The 16,781-nt window shown below is 43.3% G+C and overlaps 1 protein-coding gene across 2 annotated transcripts in view; it reads right to left on the reverse strand.

The window, feature by feature from the left end:
* Window positions 1-953: 953 nt before the first annotated feature.
* The window catches only part of SLC12A8 (solute carrier family 12 member 8), a 50,769-nt gene continuing 34,941 nt past the window's right edge, over window positions 954-16,781 (reverse strand). The window contains exons 7-15 of one of the 2 annotated variants that reach the window (XR_001875774.1): window positions 16,534-16,621; window positions 14,956-15,043; window positions 11,660-11,806; window positions 8,222-8,786; window positions 7,166-7,263; window positions 4,756-4,873; window positions 3,477-3,694; window positions 3,148-3,208; window positions 1,112-1,131 (exon numbers count right to left, since the gene is read on the reverse strand). Coding sequence is in view for 1 of the 2 variants with exons in the window: in XM_017820838.1 (XP_017676327.1) it covers window positions 966-1,131; window positions 3,148-3,208; window positions 4,756-4,873; window positions 7,166-7,263; window positions 8,222-8,786; window positions 11,660-11,806; window positions 14,956-15,043; window positions 16,534-16,621 (1,331 nt within the window). In the remaining variant the exon portion in view is untranslated. Of the gene's footprint in view, window positions 1,132-3,147; window positions 3,209-3,476; window positions 3,695-4,755; window positions 4,874-7,165; window positions 7,264-8,221; window positions 8,787-11,659; window positions 11,807-14,955; window positions 15,044-16,533; window positions 16,622-16,781 lie in introns of both variants that reach the window. The other variant, XM_017820838.1, reaches the window with a different exon arrangement.

The following is a 16,781-nucleotide window of genomic DNA, read 5'->3' on the forward strand; positions in this document are numbered from 1 at the left end:
CACATCCCCCCAGACACTGCCCATCAACCCTAAGATGTTTTTTGGAAATCCTGCAGCACCCTCAGCTGAACTTCCCACATCCCAAATCACGGCAGCAGGAGAAACGGCTCATTGTGGGAGCTCACTGTGGGCTGGACTTTAAGCAAAATAAGCAAAGACAAGGCTAAACTTATTTTGTTAAAGCACTTCTGAATCATCTACCCCTTCAGCCAGGAGATGCTCTATATGGGCGCAGTTATGTTGCCAGGTCTTAGGTTTCATATCAGCAAGCATGTGGCAAATCACTATGAACAGCTTCTAAGACATCATTTCACAGTTATAGAGAAAAGGTCATTATTCTGCATTACGGCATTTAAATGTGCAATTTCAGTTGTGAATACCCTTCATAATCTTCTTGCCACTGATTCTGGTCTATTGTCTAATGCCTTAAAGTACTTTCTAAGACCTCGGTAATTGAAATGCTGAGGTAGAAAATTACTGTATTACAAGCAGGGAAGTTCATGCCGAGGGGAGAAGTGAATTGACCTGGAAGGTCGCATCCATCTGTGGCACAGCTGGGAGTGGGGTGCTGGCTCCTGCTGCCGAGGTCACCACTCCCAGGCACAAAGTGTCCCTAGTCACCCAGAGGACATCCGAAATGGGGTGTTGTAAGCTTTTATAGTGGCAACGGTCTTTAGACCTCAATAGGGCTTATAATTGAATTCTTTTAAACAGTTATATTGTCCTCAGAAACTCATCACTCCCTTGGACTAGCCCTTTCATTTCCAATTTTTCCCTCAGTTTGGGTAACATTTGAAGCCCAGCAATGTTGTAGTTTGCATAAACAAACAAGCTTCAAATACATAAATAACTATTCACATTCTTTATGCATAAATTCAAGTATTTCACAAGGCACCGCAGCACCCATTAGCACTTCTAAATGCTTTTTGAAGTAATGGATTGATTTTTTTTTTTGTGTGTGTCCTTCACTGGAATTGGTTTCCAAATTCCTCTCTGCTGATGAGTGAGGACTGGTGATAGCGGTCCCGTGAGGCAAAGTCAGCGTTCTCCTCGGTGAGCTGCCTGGTCTCCATGCCAACTGTTGCAAAGGACGGTGTCACTACAATCTGCTCCTTGGGAGATGGCCTTCTCCTGCAAACAGAGAAGTAGAGGTGCCTACATTACCCCTTGTTTGTCATCCATTCCCAGCCACGCTCTTGGCTGCGCAAACAAGGCAGGGTTCCTCGAGAAGAGGCTAAATCCTTCCAGGTGCCCTTTGGAGGCAGAGAGCTAACCTGAAAGAATTTTTATTAAAAGACACACAAAAATTGTACTCCCTTCCCCCAGTAAACATAGGAAAATATACATTTTCTTAACAAATAAGTTTCATCTTTGGATGTTGACTACGGCAAACACCTTCTACACTGTGCAGGAGAAGAAGGAGCATGAATCATTTCTAATGAAAAACACCCTTCTTATAGTTTCCGAAGCAATAAGAAAAATTACAGTAATTTTTGTAACTCTTTTTAAATAAAAGGGGAGATTTTCCTGCAATCTCTTTATCCCAGAGGCTGATTTTAAGAAAACCTGATTGCACATCTTTAAATCCAAACTGCAAGAGCATACAGCACTAAGACCTCGTCAAGCACTTAAGAGCCTTAGAGGTGTCAAGAACCCTTGTGACTCAACAGGAAGGTCTCCCTTATTCCTTTTCATCCTTATGGTCCCAGCCTCCATGTAGAGAATTTTTGGTTGATTTTAATTTCACACTGACTAATTTTAGGGCTTAGTTTGATTTTTCTCTGTGGGCTTTAACCATCTAGTAAGTAGTAGAGTGAACCTTGCCAACGAACTCTGAAACGCTTTCATTTTAATATTAAACCTCTGCCAGAGATTATTTGAGCGACCTAAAGGATTCACTTGCCACAACGCAGTGCACACCCTCTGCACCCCCTCACCCCTCTTCTGGGTAGTCTGTCTGACCTGGGCTCTCATCCTCTAAGGCTTAGGCAAGCTGCAGCTTTACACTGCTGTGAGAGGCAGCAGTACCTGTGTGAACAAAGCTATTCAGGGCAAGAGGTGTGGAGGACAGGTGGGTCTTCAGGGACCCAGTCCCATACTCAGAGGCATCCAATGGTCTGGTAGAGAGAGGGATGGATGTGGTGTGGGACAACTGTCTTGTCTGTTCTCAGCCTGCCATGGAGACCTCTCAGGGAGGTCCCATCTCCCCTGGCTTCTTTCCCTACCCACCTCTGTTACCAAAAGCATGTGGCCATGTTATAGGGACTGTGGGCAGAGGCAGGAGCTGGCAAGACAGACATGGGTATGTGCCAGTGTGCTTAAACTGTGCTGGACTTTCATTTACTTTAAAGGAGTCACCAAATTTGCACATATAATGCATGGCAGCTCATGTTGTGCAGTCCTTCCTACAGTGTTCACTCACCCCAACCAAAAAGCAACCAAATCAATTGAGAAACTCAAAGCCATTTCAGGTGGTCACAACCTGCTATGGGAAACCCAACATGATGGAATTAATAATTAATAGCATCAAAACAGATTAACAAAACTAGTTAATAACCAACCAAACAAACCCCTCAAGGTCTTCTGGGAATCAAATGCCAAGACAATGGACTGCAGTCCCATGCAAACTCAATACTGAATGGTTCCTTCACCAAAGACACTGTTTACTGTATTTATAACTACTGCAGCTTCCCCCCCAAATTTCCTTTCTGAAACTTGAGCACAGCTTCCATGCGTGCCAGTTCCACCACTACCATAGTAATTTGCTTTCAGTGAATGGTGGGTGGAAGAGATGGAGCATCCAATTTCTCATTTCCTGCCAGATTTTCCCATTCAACCTGAGCCATAAAGGTTGAGCACAGACCTTTGGGGTAAGATAAAGCTTCAGGCACCAAGACACGATTATCAGCTGACATGCCTACACACAGAGCAGCAGAGACTCCACTTCCCCACATCCACAGCATGTGCCAGGCTAATGAGACCAAGCAGCTATTTTTACCATTAAGTAAGAATAACTTTGAGTATGCAAGAAAGGGCAGACAGCCTGCTTAATAAGCAAGTCAATTCTTCCACCCCTCTCTGTGCACATCAGTGGGTCATTGGAACAATGAGGAACATGTTGGTCACTGCCAAGTGACTGGTACCAACCTGCACAAAGTGATCAAAACCGACTTAATCCAGCCAAAGAAACTGAAATTTGCTGCTGCTCCTATGGAGAAAAGGCACGAGAAGTCAGTACACTGCTAATTCTTTCATAAGAGCATTACACCACTCAATTTTTGCATAGAATCTCAAACCATCATGCTTGTTATTAACTTGCAAAGATTTTGTGGTGGTGAGAACATTCTTGCAGTTTTCCTACATGCTGTGGCTTTTAAACACTTGTCAAGAAATGAACCCAAGCCGTCTCTTCCCAGCCTGAGAGCTTGTCGAACCCCAGCAAAGCCAGAGCAAAGCATGGACACCCACTGCAGTACCTTTTCCTCCATGGACCACTCAAGGGATGGGGAGACTGGAGAAACCATTCAGCCAACCTCAGCCAGGGCAGCTGTGGTCTCACCATTCATTCCCTCGTCTGACCCCACAGAGAGCTGGCTTAGCATATTACACCAACACTTTTTTTTCTTTCTTTTTAGTTTCTCTGTAGAGTTAGTTTCCTGCGCTGGCTCCCTGCAGGGGCAAGGAAGTGCTGGAGCTGGAAGCAAAAGCAGCAGGAGAAGTTTGTGGTGAGGGACAGAGAGAAGAGAGACCTGTCAGTGCCTGCTGGATTTGGCTTAGGCTGCTGGGGGGGAAGAGAGAGGAGAAGAGATGTGTCAATCACAGGGCATTTCTCCTCTCAAGGCCTTCATCTAGTCCTTAATCCAGAGCATCTCTCAGACCAGTGTTTCCCAGCCTTTCTAGACAAAAGGGTTGTTCAAACCTTTGAAGAACAAACTCACAGATCACCAGAAGCCTTGTGACCACAAAATAACGTTCACTTATAGCCAAGTAAAAATCAGGCTGAACTTTGAGTGTTTCCTTCCAACATTTTCATTGCCATGCACTGTTTGTGTATGTATGTATGTGTGTATGCATAAATAGGTGAGTATGCCCACACTGTCCTCCTTTAGACACGCAGAGCAATGCAAACCCCTCCAGTGGCCTTGCTAAGGAGCTATAGGCTCTCATGAGCTGCTTTCTGAATGTGCTTCACTGTTTAATTTTAAACTTGTTCAAGCTGATCACATGCACAGAGCCTTCTAATGCCCTCTGCCTAAAACTATTTTCCCAGATTATGTTCCCAACACTTTCAATGTGTTTAGTTCTGGAATCAAAAGGCTCTCTTGTTCCACAGTTACGAATGCTGAGATTTAGTGAGATACTCATTTTCCTTAAAGCTTTCTCAGGTGGGTTTAGATTGATTAAGTTTATTAAAACTAATTTATAGTGGATTTTTCTCATTACTGTTATACATTTACAAACTGCCACCCCCATTAAGTCTTAGTATTAGTATCTGGTTTTGCCATTTAAAGTACAATACAATAAAACAATAAGCATTATGTTCAAACTATCAAATCAGCACTAGCTATAGTTATAATCCAATAGAAAATTAAAGAGTCAGAGAGAAAATTTATTAAAACTAGCAATGAAACAAAACCTCATCATTCACCGTGTCACCTGCATATTAAACACAAGAGTCTCAATTCCTAATGAAGTTAAATTAAAGCTTAATGAATTTTTAAGCAGATTTAATAATACAGGGAAAAAAATACTCACCAAGGGGAAGTCCTGGGCTCACTTTGCCAATGTAGAAATACAGAATAACCGCTGCACCCAGGCTGACCAGGGTGTAGATCCATTGAATGACAAACGTTATGATGAGGGACACAACTGCCTGTTGGAAAGACATGGTTTGGGGTTATCCCAGAGTCTGTAAGGTAATATGATGTTGACAGTCCTTTTTCTGCAAAGCCCAGCAGCTTCACTGACCTCCTGCTCCAGCAGAAGAACTCTCTGTGGGAGAACTGGCAGTGTGGTGCCCGGGAAGGACTGTTCACCTTCAGACACAGCCCAACACTGACCAGGTCAGCAGCTTATTCCTCAACCCGGCAAGATGAGCATGGACAGCAACTCTTAACAGATACTCTTCAATAACTGAGGCAGTGCTGGGACTTTCAAGTTGTTATGAGAGCATCAGGAAATGCACTTCTTTCCCCCCTCCCCCCGAAATGCAGCATCTTGGTGTTCAATGCATGCAAAACCAGTGCTTTGATGGCATCGTCACACCTCTTTCTCAGGGTTTGCTTGAGAGTCTTGTGTAAGAGACATGTACAGTCAGGCCCCAGGATACAGCCATTCAGAATTATCCTGATGAGTGGGTCCTTTTAGGTGTCTCCTCCTAACGATGTACTGGGATGGGCACACAAGAAAGACTCTCCTTGCACAAGACCTGCTGCACAGCCCAGATCCTGCCCGTGGGAGTGATGATGCCACCTGCAATCACATGGGTGGATGGATGCCCTTGGGCATTGGTGGCTGAGCCCAGTGCTGCAGCAGGACCCCTGAGGACCCACACCATCTCCTGCCTGGGAAAACAGCCCACAGCAAGTGGCTTTTGGCCACACAGAGAGCATTTCCACCTACTGTTATCTGAAAAGATTAGGGTATGTCATGGCTGAGGGTTCCTGGAAATGAGGTTCCCATGATACAGAAAGCCTCATTTGGTCTCACTCCTAAAAGGAGAGACAGCACAGGTTTACAGTGTCATTTTCAGCAGCATGGAGCTTCAGTGAGCTACCCTGAGTCCTAGAAGCAGTGTGGGTCTCCAAGACTTGGGCTTGGGCTACTCCAAGAGAAGTATCCAGAGGCTCACCAGCTCAGAAGACAGATTTGGCTCAAGTGGCATATGAATGGGGTAGCATCTCCATGGGTGACATTAGGAACAGCAAGGGGCAGCATGCAAAGGAAGAGCTAAATGAGTCCCGACTGACACGACCAGTGAAGCTCAAAAAGAGAGGCCAGAGGGCAGGGGGGAAAGGAGTCAGGATAAATAAACACACCTGTTTTTTGCTTTTGTGATTTTATATTTTATCATTGATCCTGTCCCAGCTCTGTTGCAACCTCCTCCCAAGTCTGACTATTGACAGGGAACCAAATCTGCTTTAATGAACACGTCAGTCATCTCCTGCAAAGGCAGAGAACTGAATGCTCTGTCCTGACATACACTTGGGAGCCACATTAGTTACAGAGCCCAGAGGTGGCATCAGCACATAGCCTCCTAAAGATGACATCACTAAAGAGGGGCCACCACATCCAACCCACCCCTGGTGCTGCAGCCTGGTGGGACCCCCCATAAGGACCCGGCTGCAGGCAGCAGCAGCAGTGAATTTGAAAAGCAGGTATCAAACTCCATCTGAGGATTAAACTAACAGGGTCTGGTGGGTTGTTTGAGTGGGTTTGTTACATTTTATGCACAGCTATGAAATCCTCATCCATGCAGCAAAGCCATATGGTTCATTCATTATGCATATCTGACCCTTTCCCTGTCATCTGCCCAATAATCAATCTTCCCAAGATGAATTTAAATGTCCTAAATTTCTCAGCAGCTTGAGACAGAAGCTATTTATAAATTATTTATTCTTTAGAGTAACATACTGGAGGAATGCTCTACTTTCCTCCCTCAAAAGATGGAATTTCACAGCCGGGCTGCTGGAATCAGGAGGTCAGCACTAATGAAACCCCACCCCAAGCTTGCAGAAACTGGCTCATAAATAAAAGCAACACAGCTTTGAAGCTGATGTCTCAATCCATCCCACAGCAAGAAAAAGCAGGCTGGCACACAGTGAAAAGACGGACACTGATCTTTTTCCTAGACAGCCATGCATCTTTAAAGTTTAAATTACAGACCTTGAATCTGTACCTTTTTGTTTTGAGTTGGCGCTTTTTTGTTTGTTTATTTGGGGGCTCGGGTTTTTTTTTCCTCTTGTTTAATTTAATATGTCATCAGGCTTTCTCTGAATTTGAACTGCTGGATGCATGGTACCTTGAGTACTTTAATTCAGGTATCCTGGAATACTAGATTCAAAAGCCATTTTTTTAAGTACTGGAGTGTATTTTGTGATGATTTTCCTTCTGTTTTCTACAATCACAAACCACTGCTCAAAAAAAAAAAAAAAAAATTACTTACAACAGCAAAGGACACCCAGTGACTGAAAAATCTGGAGTAGAAGGCTTCTGGTATTTGCTGAATTCCCAGCTCTGGATTTTGTTGCTTTATAGATGTTTCTACAGAAAAGAAAAAAAAAAGATTACAAAAGAGCTATAGTGTGGGGTCTTTTCTTCTATTTTACCAGATTCTAGGAACCAAAGCAAAAATTCTAGCTGACTGCTGAGTATGACAAAGTTAACCAAAAACTCTAAAATGAAAACTGAAAAGAAGTGCAAGAAAAAACAAAAAAGGTTGCCAACTCTGGTACTGAGTCCATTTGAAGGCTACATCTGTCTATCTCTGCCTCAGTTTCCCTACTTTGTGAAATAAGAAAAATAATAGTTTCTTCCTCAGAGGGGTTTATGAAGCTTCACTGACTAATGCTGATGAAACACTACAACACTGGGAATGAGAAACTCCATGCAAACACACTTTATCAAATACCCACAATCACAAACAGAACAAATTCAGACCCTCAGTTATGGATGTTGAATTAGAGTCCAGCTGTGGCACTGGGACCACTGAATTTTGATAGCCTGAGTTTTAGACTCACATGGCTCCATTCCTCCTAACCCACACCAGGATGAAGAAAATCCCAAGATACACTCAAACCCTTTTTAATGTACAGCATTAAGCATGTCTCTGTAGAATTATGAGTATATAGTAAACAACTCAACACTAAATATAGTCCTGCCTGCTTTCCTGTGATTAATCTTCTGTAGGAAATCGCATTGGAACTTCTCCTGTGATGCATTGCAATGAACTCTACCTTCACCTGGAATAAATGATATTATTGCTATGAATCACTGAATGACAGCCCAATATAAAGCAAGTTTCACGCCTGCCTTCAGGAAAGCACTGGGAGGGCCAAGGTTATAAACCATTCCCTCTGAGCTTGGAGATGTCTGTCTCCTAACAGCCCTTAGCCTCCTCCTCTCTGGCCAGGGAGCATCATCACTTCTCTGCAGAACTGTTCCTCCTGCTGCAGCATCCCAGATGTGTGTTGGGCAGACACAGTGGGTGAAGAACACTGACCTGCATCACTCTGACAGCCCTGCTCATCCAGGTCCCGCTGGCTCTCGCTGTGGGGCCCTGTGGTCTCATCCCAGCTGTACTGAGCTGGGGCAGCATCGTGATGGAGATCCAGGAGAAAGCTGTCTTGTAATGTCTGCTTGGCTGGCTTCTTCGCCTTTTGTTTGGCCTTTCGGGTTAAATTCTCAGCTCCTTCTTTTTTGCAAGTACCTGGCTCACTACAAAATGGTTTAAAAATCTGGTCCATGTCTTTTTTGAACTCCAGCAAGGTGCCATTTGATCTGCTTTGAGTTACTCCATCTGCTGCATGGCTTGAGGGCTTGTTGAAAATTAAAGGCTGGGAAGAGTGAGCAGGTCTAGTAGTTCCCATCTGGGTCTCGTCAGGCTTCTGCTGAATATTGTGGCTCAAGGAGACAGAGAAATAGCAATAGTCTACAGCAGTATATGTCAACATGTAGTTGATGGTGACTATGGGAGCAAGAACATTTACTTGCCCAATGAAGACAAAAGCCATAGTGATGAAACTTGTTAAGAAAATCGCAGCCACTGGAGTCTTGTTGGGGCCTTTCTAATTCATAAATAAAACAAAATTACATTTAAATTAATAACCATGAACCTTGCCATAAGGATTCCCCACTTGCTCAGCTGCCATGGGTGGTTACCTGGGTTGTCTGCAAAGTACCCCCTTAGTCATGAAATACATGCATGCATGTGCAAACAGAGGCTCACAGGCCTAACAAATTAAAGAATAGGCTGGAAGCCAAAAGCTGTTGAGCTCCCACTTCATCCCTGAGCCTTACTCAAGCTTTGTCTTTGAAAAATTCATCCACTCTCACTTGTATCTCCATGGTAAAACAATGTCATTAAAGCAGCAATAAACCTTCAGAGAGATTTGCGGGGCTTATGGGAAGTCTGGCAATAAAACGTGTTAATTAGAGTTAACTGTTCATCTCTAATTATTCTACAGGACTCTGCATGGCTGCCTACCCCAAAGGCTCCTGTATGCTGCCCTTGGAAAGGCTTTGACTGCCACGGTCAAGGAAGCTCTCCCTGCACAGATCAGCAGCTTCTGGCCCTGCCCTGACACACAGCTGAGCTAAACCCATGGTCTGCTGAGTCTCTGCACATGGGGTTTCCCTCCTTTAACTCACCCAAGCTGCATCTACCCAACAGCAGGAGGAAAGCAGCAGTGAGGCTGGGCAGGAGGGATGCTGGAGGGTGGGAGTCAGCCCCCAGCAATGCCAGGCATGTGTTGGGAAAGCAGGCAGCCAGGAGAAACATCCCCTGCTCCTCTCCTTTGGGAAGGGGTGGAGGCAGGGAAAGGAGGAGACAGAGAGAGAAAGCAAAGAGCATTAGGGGTGGAAATACTTGAGCCTTCAGCTCATGAACTGAGCCCAGGTCTAACATGCCCTTCCTTGGACCAGGCACCATGTTGCCATTTTGCCACCTGAGAAATCTATGCAGGCTGTGTAAAGACCTTGCTGGAAAATATCTTACAAAATATGCTAGGTTTTCACTTACTGCATTTACTTCTTTAATAAACACACAGCTCGAATTGAAACTATTTCTATTTCCTTCCCTCTTATTTATTAACAGAAAGGGGGACCAGTTCTGGACCATTACATCTTTTCAGAATGAACAGAAATACAGCTCCAGGACACAGGAACACAGATCTCAGAAAGCATCTTCAGTATCAGAAAGATGCACTGAGATGGGGAACAGATGGAATGATCTCATGATGCTTCTGGCTTGGGTTTAACTCTACAGAAAACATTTGTGTCCTTCCCATCAGCTGAGGTTTTGGTGACCAGACTTTCGTCAAAGAATAACTGATGTGGTACAGAAGGGTAAGGACAAATTAGATGTATTTACTCTCCATAAACCAAATGTAAACAATTTTCAAGGTGACAGAGAGAAGAAAGGGGCAAAAGTGATCTGTCTTTGATTTCTCACCTCTTTTTGAGCCCTTCCCATCAAGGCACTCTGCCTGGAGTTCACTGCAGAAAATTTGACAGAAAGACAGAAAACTATCAGAGCAGAGAGGGAATCAACTTTCCAGCCAACTTTGATAAACCACTGAGAATTTCACAAGGGTTGCCAAGTGGAGAACAGTCTGTTCTGGGATCACCTGAAAACTGCTTTCAGGAGCTGGAAGTTTTTGCTGTTGTTATTATTCCTACTTTCCCTATAATTATTACTATTTATTATTATTGCTATTATTATGACTTTTATCTTAGCAAATTACTTTGAGAAACATAAAACAGTGGATAGAAAATTATTATATTAATAAACATTTAAATATTTTAAAACATTCATAAATACCACTATTGTAAAATATTTTTCTGTATTTACAAGGTGCTCTGGAGGAGCAGAGCACCATAAGGCTTTTCCAGCCACTCCACACACAGTTAGGTACTGCAGGTTATTGAGAGTCATGGAATTATTTTCTCCCTCTCCAGAATAATGGAAAATCATAAGAAATTGTTTGCTCTGGATGTATAACCCAAGACTACAGTCCTTGGTGACTGATACCTTGACTGATATCAGTAGAATGACTCATGAATGAAGATTATTCATGAGGACAAGGGAAAAGCTTTTTGTCATATTCCAAGCAAGACTTTGTTTGAAAGCATATCTAAGGCTCAGAAGTCCCCTAACTTAACCTTTCAAATCTATTCTTTGTTTTTATTTAATAGCGTCCAAAAGGCACCTTATCTTACAAAGAAGAGTCCTCTTCTCCAGTGCACAGAGACTGAATCCACAGCACCATGACTAGTCACATCCTCAGCTATGAGGTTACCACAGAGGACAGGAACAGCTCAAAGAAAGTGTGCAGGAAAAAATAAGAAAAAAGAAAACAGAAAAAAAAGGTAAACAGACAGTTACCATCCATTTCACCAAGTGTAGAGACAAAATTTGAGGCTTCTGCCCTGGACAGAAGGGCAGAGAAGAGCTAGGTACTTCCTTTGGTCATGGCCAGGATCAGCACCATGTAGATAAGGTGTTTGCAAAAAATATCCAACAGGCAAAGTTATAAGTTATATCATAAGTGGCTGTTTTACTGTGGACATCTTGAAGAAGTGGGTCAGAGGGAGGGAGGGGACCCCAGGAACGGCTGTCCACGCGTGGCAGGACAGACAGACCCAGGCTGGGGCACAGAGGTAGGTGAGCAAAATGCCAGGGAGAAGCAGAGCTGCTCCTGCACAATGACACACCCTGTGGGAGGGCTCAGGGCAGGGAAAGGACCACAGGCAGCTGGATGCCTTGCTTTTTTCATGAAACCACCCATTTCCTGGCTTTTCTGCCTATGCATAGCATAGTGGATCCTGAGCCTTCCCCTCCTTGCATTTCACACATCCCTCATCTCACTCTACAGACACATGTTGGGTGTTTAAATTCAGGTGAAGTTTTGACAGCAATCTCAGAGAAGGGATGACTAACCCCATGTCCAAGGAAGGTGAGCATAGGGATCACATTCTCCTGGGCAATGCACTGCAGGATCCTCGGTGCTCCATACAGCCCTCCCATGCAGGAGGCCAGGGATGAGATGTACAGCCCTAGCAAAAACAAAAAACCCACCAAGGATACCTGGAGGAAGCAGAGAAAATGCAAAGTTGATTATATTGTCCTTTAAAGACCCCCGAGCAGTCTTAAATACACGTATTTTAAGAGATCACATATATTTTGTAACATTGTTAAATGAACAGAGAGAGCCCTGGGAAAGCAGCTATTTAATTGGTCTGTGGTAAAAAGTACAAGCAATTAATACAGGAAAATTATCCCATAAAAGTAATTTAATACTGAACATCCTGTACCGACAGAGACATTTTACAAGCTCATATCCAAGAAATTCTTTGTCACTTGGAGCAATTGCAGCAAAGCTGCAGCTATTAGATTCCCCTTAAGTAACTGGAAATGAGTTTATTTCAGGAGAGATCACTTATATACAGAGCACATCATACAGGAAAAGCTGCCCAGGCTTCCAACCATCCAAAACAGGAAGACAAACCCCTGCGTCTCAGAGGGGAAAACCAATCCTGAAAGAAAACCCACAGTAAAACCAAATCAAAATTGCCACTTAAATAAATGGCATCTCAAAAAACATGCTCCAAAGGATATAATACAATGACCTTATTTTCCTGTCTTCGATGAGAAAAGAATTTCCTTTGGCCAACATGAAACTTTAAAAAAAAAAAAATCTTTAAAGCCATAGTGCTAACAAGGCTGGGTTTAGAACTGGTTTCTGGAAAGCATCCTTTCAGTCTGGGAGTATCTCCTGCAGGCGTGGAGGAAAAGGAAAGGCAGTTCTTGGTCTGTCACACAGAAGCAAGGACAGGGGTCCCTCTAAGCAGGTCCCACTGTCAAGAGCTGCAAGCACAGACAGCACATCTAAAAAAGCCCACCCAAATACACAAACCCCCACAATATGAACATTGTGAAAGAAAGCTTTGAAATGGGAGTGCTCCTTGCACCACTGTGTAAGGACATGGACAGTCACAACTAAGGAAACTAAGGTCTAGGGTCACCTGAGCCATCCCCAAGTCCTGCAAGACCACACAAGTCTGACAGCCAACAGCCAGGCACAAAGAGCAGCAAGGCCTGGGGGTAACACCAGCACTAAGGCCAGGCAGAGAGAAAAACCCTGCCCATACTCCACTGAAGCAAGTGCTGGAGGTGCAGACAGACATCTGTGGCAGAGGATGTCACCAAATGCAGGTGCCCTGCATCCCACATGTCTTTTGCTCTCACCCCTCCTGTCAAGGAAAAGAAGGTGAAAAATGAACACTGGTTCTCCTAGGTTCTGCCCCTGTTGAAGTCAGGTGGCACATTCTTTATTAGAAGGAATTACAAAAATCTACATGGCTAAAGATGAGTCAAGCAACATCTGGCTTTTTCCTGTCTATGAAATCTGCATGCAGCAAAAAGGAGATTGGGTAAAAAAACATAAAAAGTTCATTGTTTGGGGAAGGCATGTAAAATCAATGTCACAATCCAGAACCGTACAAACTTCCTACCACAACATTGCTTTTCCCCATGAAAATCCACTTGGCTTTGTGAATTTTATCTTGTGGGACAGAAGAAACCTGAGGCAAAGATGAGCAGACATCAGCTGCCATTAGACCAACAGACACTCAGTGGGAATCTTCCCTTCCCTCCCCTCTAATCCTACCCTGCTCTGAAAAATACTTGGAATAAACAAACAGTTGTGCCAGACATCATATATTATTTTAGCTGCTAAAAATGCTCGCATTTAAATGTGCTACTTGACATTCAAATCAGGGTTAGAGGGGAAGAGTCCCTTTCACTGAGGCTGATGAAAGGGTTTGCTGTGGGTTTTGAACACAGAGAGTGTGAATATATTGCAAGGAATTGGCACTTGGAACTCATTAGAAGTGAAATTACTGAATCTCATTTTTATGTTTAAAAAGACAAACAAATATTGTACCAAGAAAAGCAGCCAAGCACTCGCTCACCTGTGAGTGACAGAAAGGGAGAGTTTGGAGGAGTAATGATCTCTCCCTCCTCCCTCTCTCCGATGTAATTAAAATCTAAAGCAGCTAGATAGCTTAAAGAAGCAACATGAATATTGGGACTGCATCATTGGTTCGTTCAGTACTAGGGAGACAAAACCTGAAGAAGCTTTTTCTTTTTTTTTTAGGGGAGGTGTGTTTGCTTGTTTGTTTTTTATATTTATCATTATTAAATATCTTCTCATTCTTTACTAGGAGATTTTTCATCTCCTCCCTAAGGGTTTTGAAGTTAAAACACAGCTTTAACAATCTCTTTCTCTTCAGCTGATTCATTTAAATCTGATTCTTTTAGTTACTGCACTTTTCACCCACTAAGACATTTATGAACAAAGAGGTTGCCTTACAGAAGGTAGGCTCATTCTTTTTTACCCTGAAACAGAGATTTTTTTTTTACGTCAGCACGAAGTGGCAGAGCCCCACCAACAATCTGGAGTTTATTTGGGGGGCTGGAAGAAGTCTAGAGCTAAAATTACTTAGAAAACAAAGCCAGGGTTTTAAACTGACATTTTAGATTAAAAACCATGTTACAAATCAAATAACACAAGCTTCTCAACTTCAAATTAATCACAAGAAATTGTGTCAAATACAGTGACCCCATGATTTTGGATAATACCAAATAACAGAAAATTAGCCCTTTTATATCCCATTCAAGGTAAGACAATGGCACACACCAAAATCTTTTGCTCTCCTTTTAAAGGCCTGCAATGGTGAGACGTAGCATGTTACACTACAAACCTCCCTCGTGTACAGACACCCGTGTGGAACGTCTGGAGTTTAATAATCCTATTGCTTGCCCTGCAATTACAGCCTGCTAGATATGGAAATGTGAGCTTCGCTTGACTTAGTAAAGATAAGCAGGGGAGTTCTTTAGAGATTTCAATTTGGTCTAAGCTTTCACACACGAGAAAGGATACATTGAATAAAATACAGCATTTATCATTAGACCACATTAGCATACTTTAGCTCTTAAAGCTATTGCTTGGGTGATTATGCCAAGATTCAGCATTACTGGATATGCTGGTGAATGCAAAGCTATTCAAATCAATTGTACACTGGGATTTGCAATAGGGAAATCCCCCTGAATTTTAATGAGGGATGCGTACCCAAATTCCTTAGGCTTTTGGAAAATTCAAGCATTCAGCAAGGCAGATGACAACCTGAAAGCACTGCTCCATAAAACCATGCTGGGTTATTTGAACAACTTACCTTCTCTGCTATCATGAAGTCATAGCGCAGTGACTGACGGGTACAAATGGCTCCCAGCAAAAAAACAAAGACCATGTACAGAAACCACCTGCAAACAACAAAAATAAACTTTTTTTCCCCCCAGCAAGACAAAGCCATTGAACATTCTGCTCACTAGGAGAGCCAGGAGACAGTCAAGTACCCACAAGTTTGGTCATGGATGACTCTGCATGGTTCCTGCATGATTTAGCTTCAGGGCTAAATTTAATACTGGTCCTTATTACCCACTATGATGTGCCAGGGACAGCTGCAGCAGAACTGTATGGTACCCCTGAAGGGAAGCCACCAGCACTCTTGAGGTGTGCATGGAGAAATATCCCAGTCCTGGGGACATACCTTTTAGTAGGGCCTGCAGCAACAGGACAAAGGGGTAATGGTTTTAAACTAAAAGAGGGTCAATTCAGACCAGCTATAAGGAAGAAATTTTCTACGATGAGGGTGGTAAAACATGGGAATAGGTTGCCCAGAGAGGTGGTGGATGCCCCACCTCTGGAAACATTTAAGGTCAGAATGGATGGGGCTCTGAGTAACCTGATCTAGTTGAAGATGTCCCCTCTCATTGCACAGAGGTTTGGCTAAATGGCCTTTTAATGTTCCTTCCAGCCCAAACCATTCTGTGATTCTGTGGTTCTGCAGGTACACAGGTCCCCCCATCCGGCAGCAGTGTTACCAGCACAGCCAGTCTGCTCTGCAGCCTCAGTTATGATCCTCCTCTGGGGTCTCTGGCCCTTCCAGTACTCAGGTGGGGAGATAAGTTAGTCTGTCTGTAAAGCCCAGACAGCAGAGATGGGAATCACATGGCCATGAATAGCTGGGTATCTGTTATGCTCCTGAGTCCTGTGGAATGCCCCCACTTAAAACAAGCACCAATTTCACCAGGAATCCTTCCAAATTTTGAAGATCCTTCCTTCCTGACTGAACCTTGGTACACAGTTAAAAGCAATAATTTCAAAGGTAATTTAGGTGGCAATGAAAGCAGGCAGGAAAACCTACTGGGGGGGGGTGTTAATACGTAGCAGTACTTTACTCCTAGAAAGTTGCATTTCTTCAGGGAGAGCATTACTTGGCTTGGATGCAGGGCTCCTCTGTTACCCTGGCCTTGCAGGTGGGTAGGTCATCTCACCTGTCTTGGCCTCATTCTCTCAGTAATAAAAAATATAAATTTTTAATTATTATTTTCTATTTCTATAAAGAAATAAAGAAAAAAACCATAAAAACCCCTCTGAAATCAACAGCAATAAATGACAAAATCACATACCCCAAGCCTTCAAGAAATCTGCATCCCACTCTGGGACAGCCAGGCTGCAGGAGTTCAACCATTCCAACACCAACACACATTCCACCCAGCAGAGGAAGGACATTAACAAAGATTTTCTCTAACCCACCCAGACTACGTGGTGGTAATGGATGATAATTTGAATGAGAGCCACACTTTAATTTTCCAGATGGCTGAGTAATACAAGGTTGATGGGAATGTGAAATGGATTGGTCACACCCAGGGCTGTCTCCAGAGTAAATTTTCCCCAATCTGTGACTTACGAGGTGCCAATAGCAGCCAAAGACCCCAGAGGGATGTTGGTGGGAGGATTCCGGAGATCTCTACTCATGTCGAACCCAACCATCACACCTGTATTTTGCAGACATAAGTGCAATTTAGAGCCAAGAGAAGTTATAGTACATATAATACACATTAAAATATGTAATATAATTTAATCAATCAGTTCATTGATTGATTCAGAGTAGTAACTGTATCACTTCATTGCACTGCCACACAAACGAATACTGGC

The sequence above is a fragment of the Lepidothrix coronata genome, unplaced genomic scaffold (assembly GCF_001604755.1).
Source record: "Lepidothrix coronata isolate B3197 unplaced genomic scaffold, Lepidothrix_coronata-1.0 Scaffold86, whole genome shotgun sequence".
NCBI lineage: Eukaryota > Metazoa > Chordata > Aves > Passeriformes > Pipridae > Lepidothrix > Lepidothrix coronata.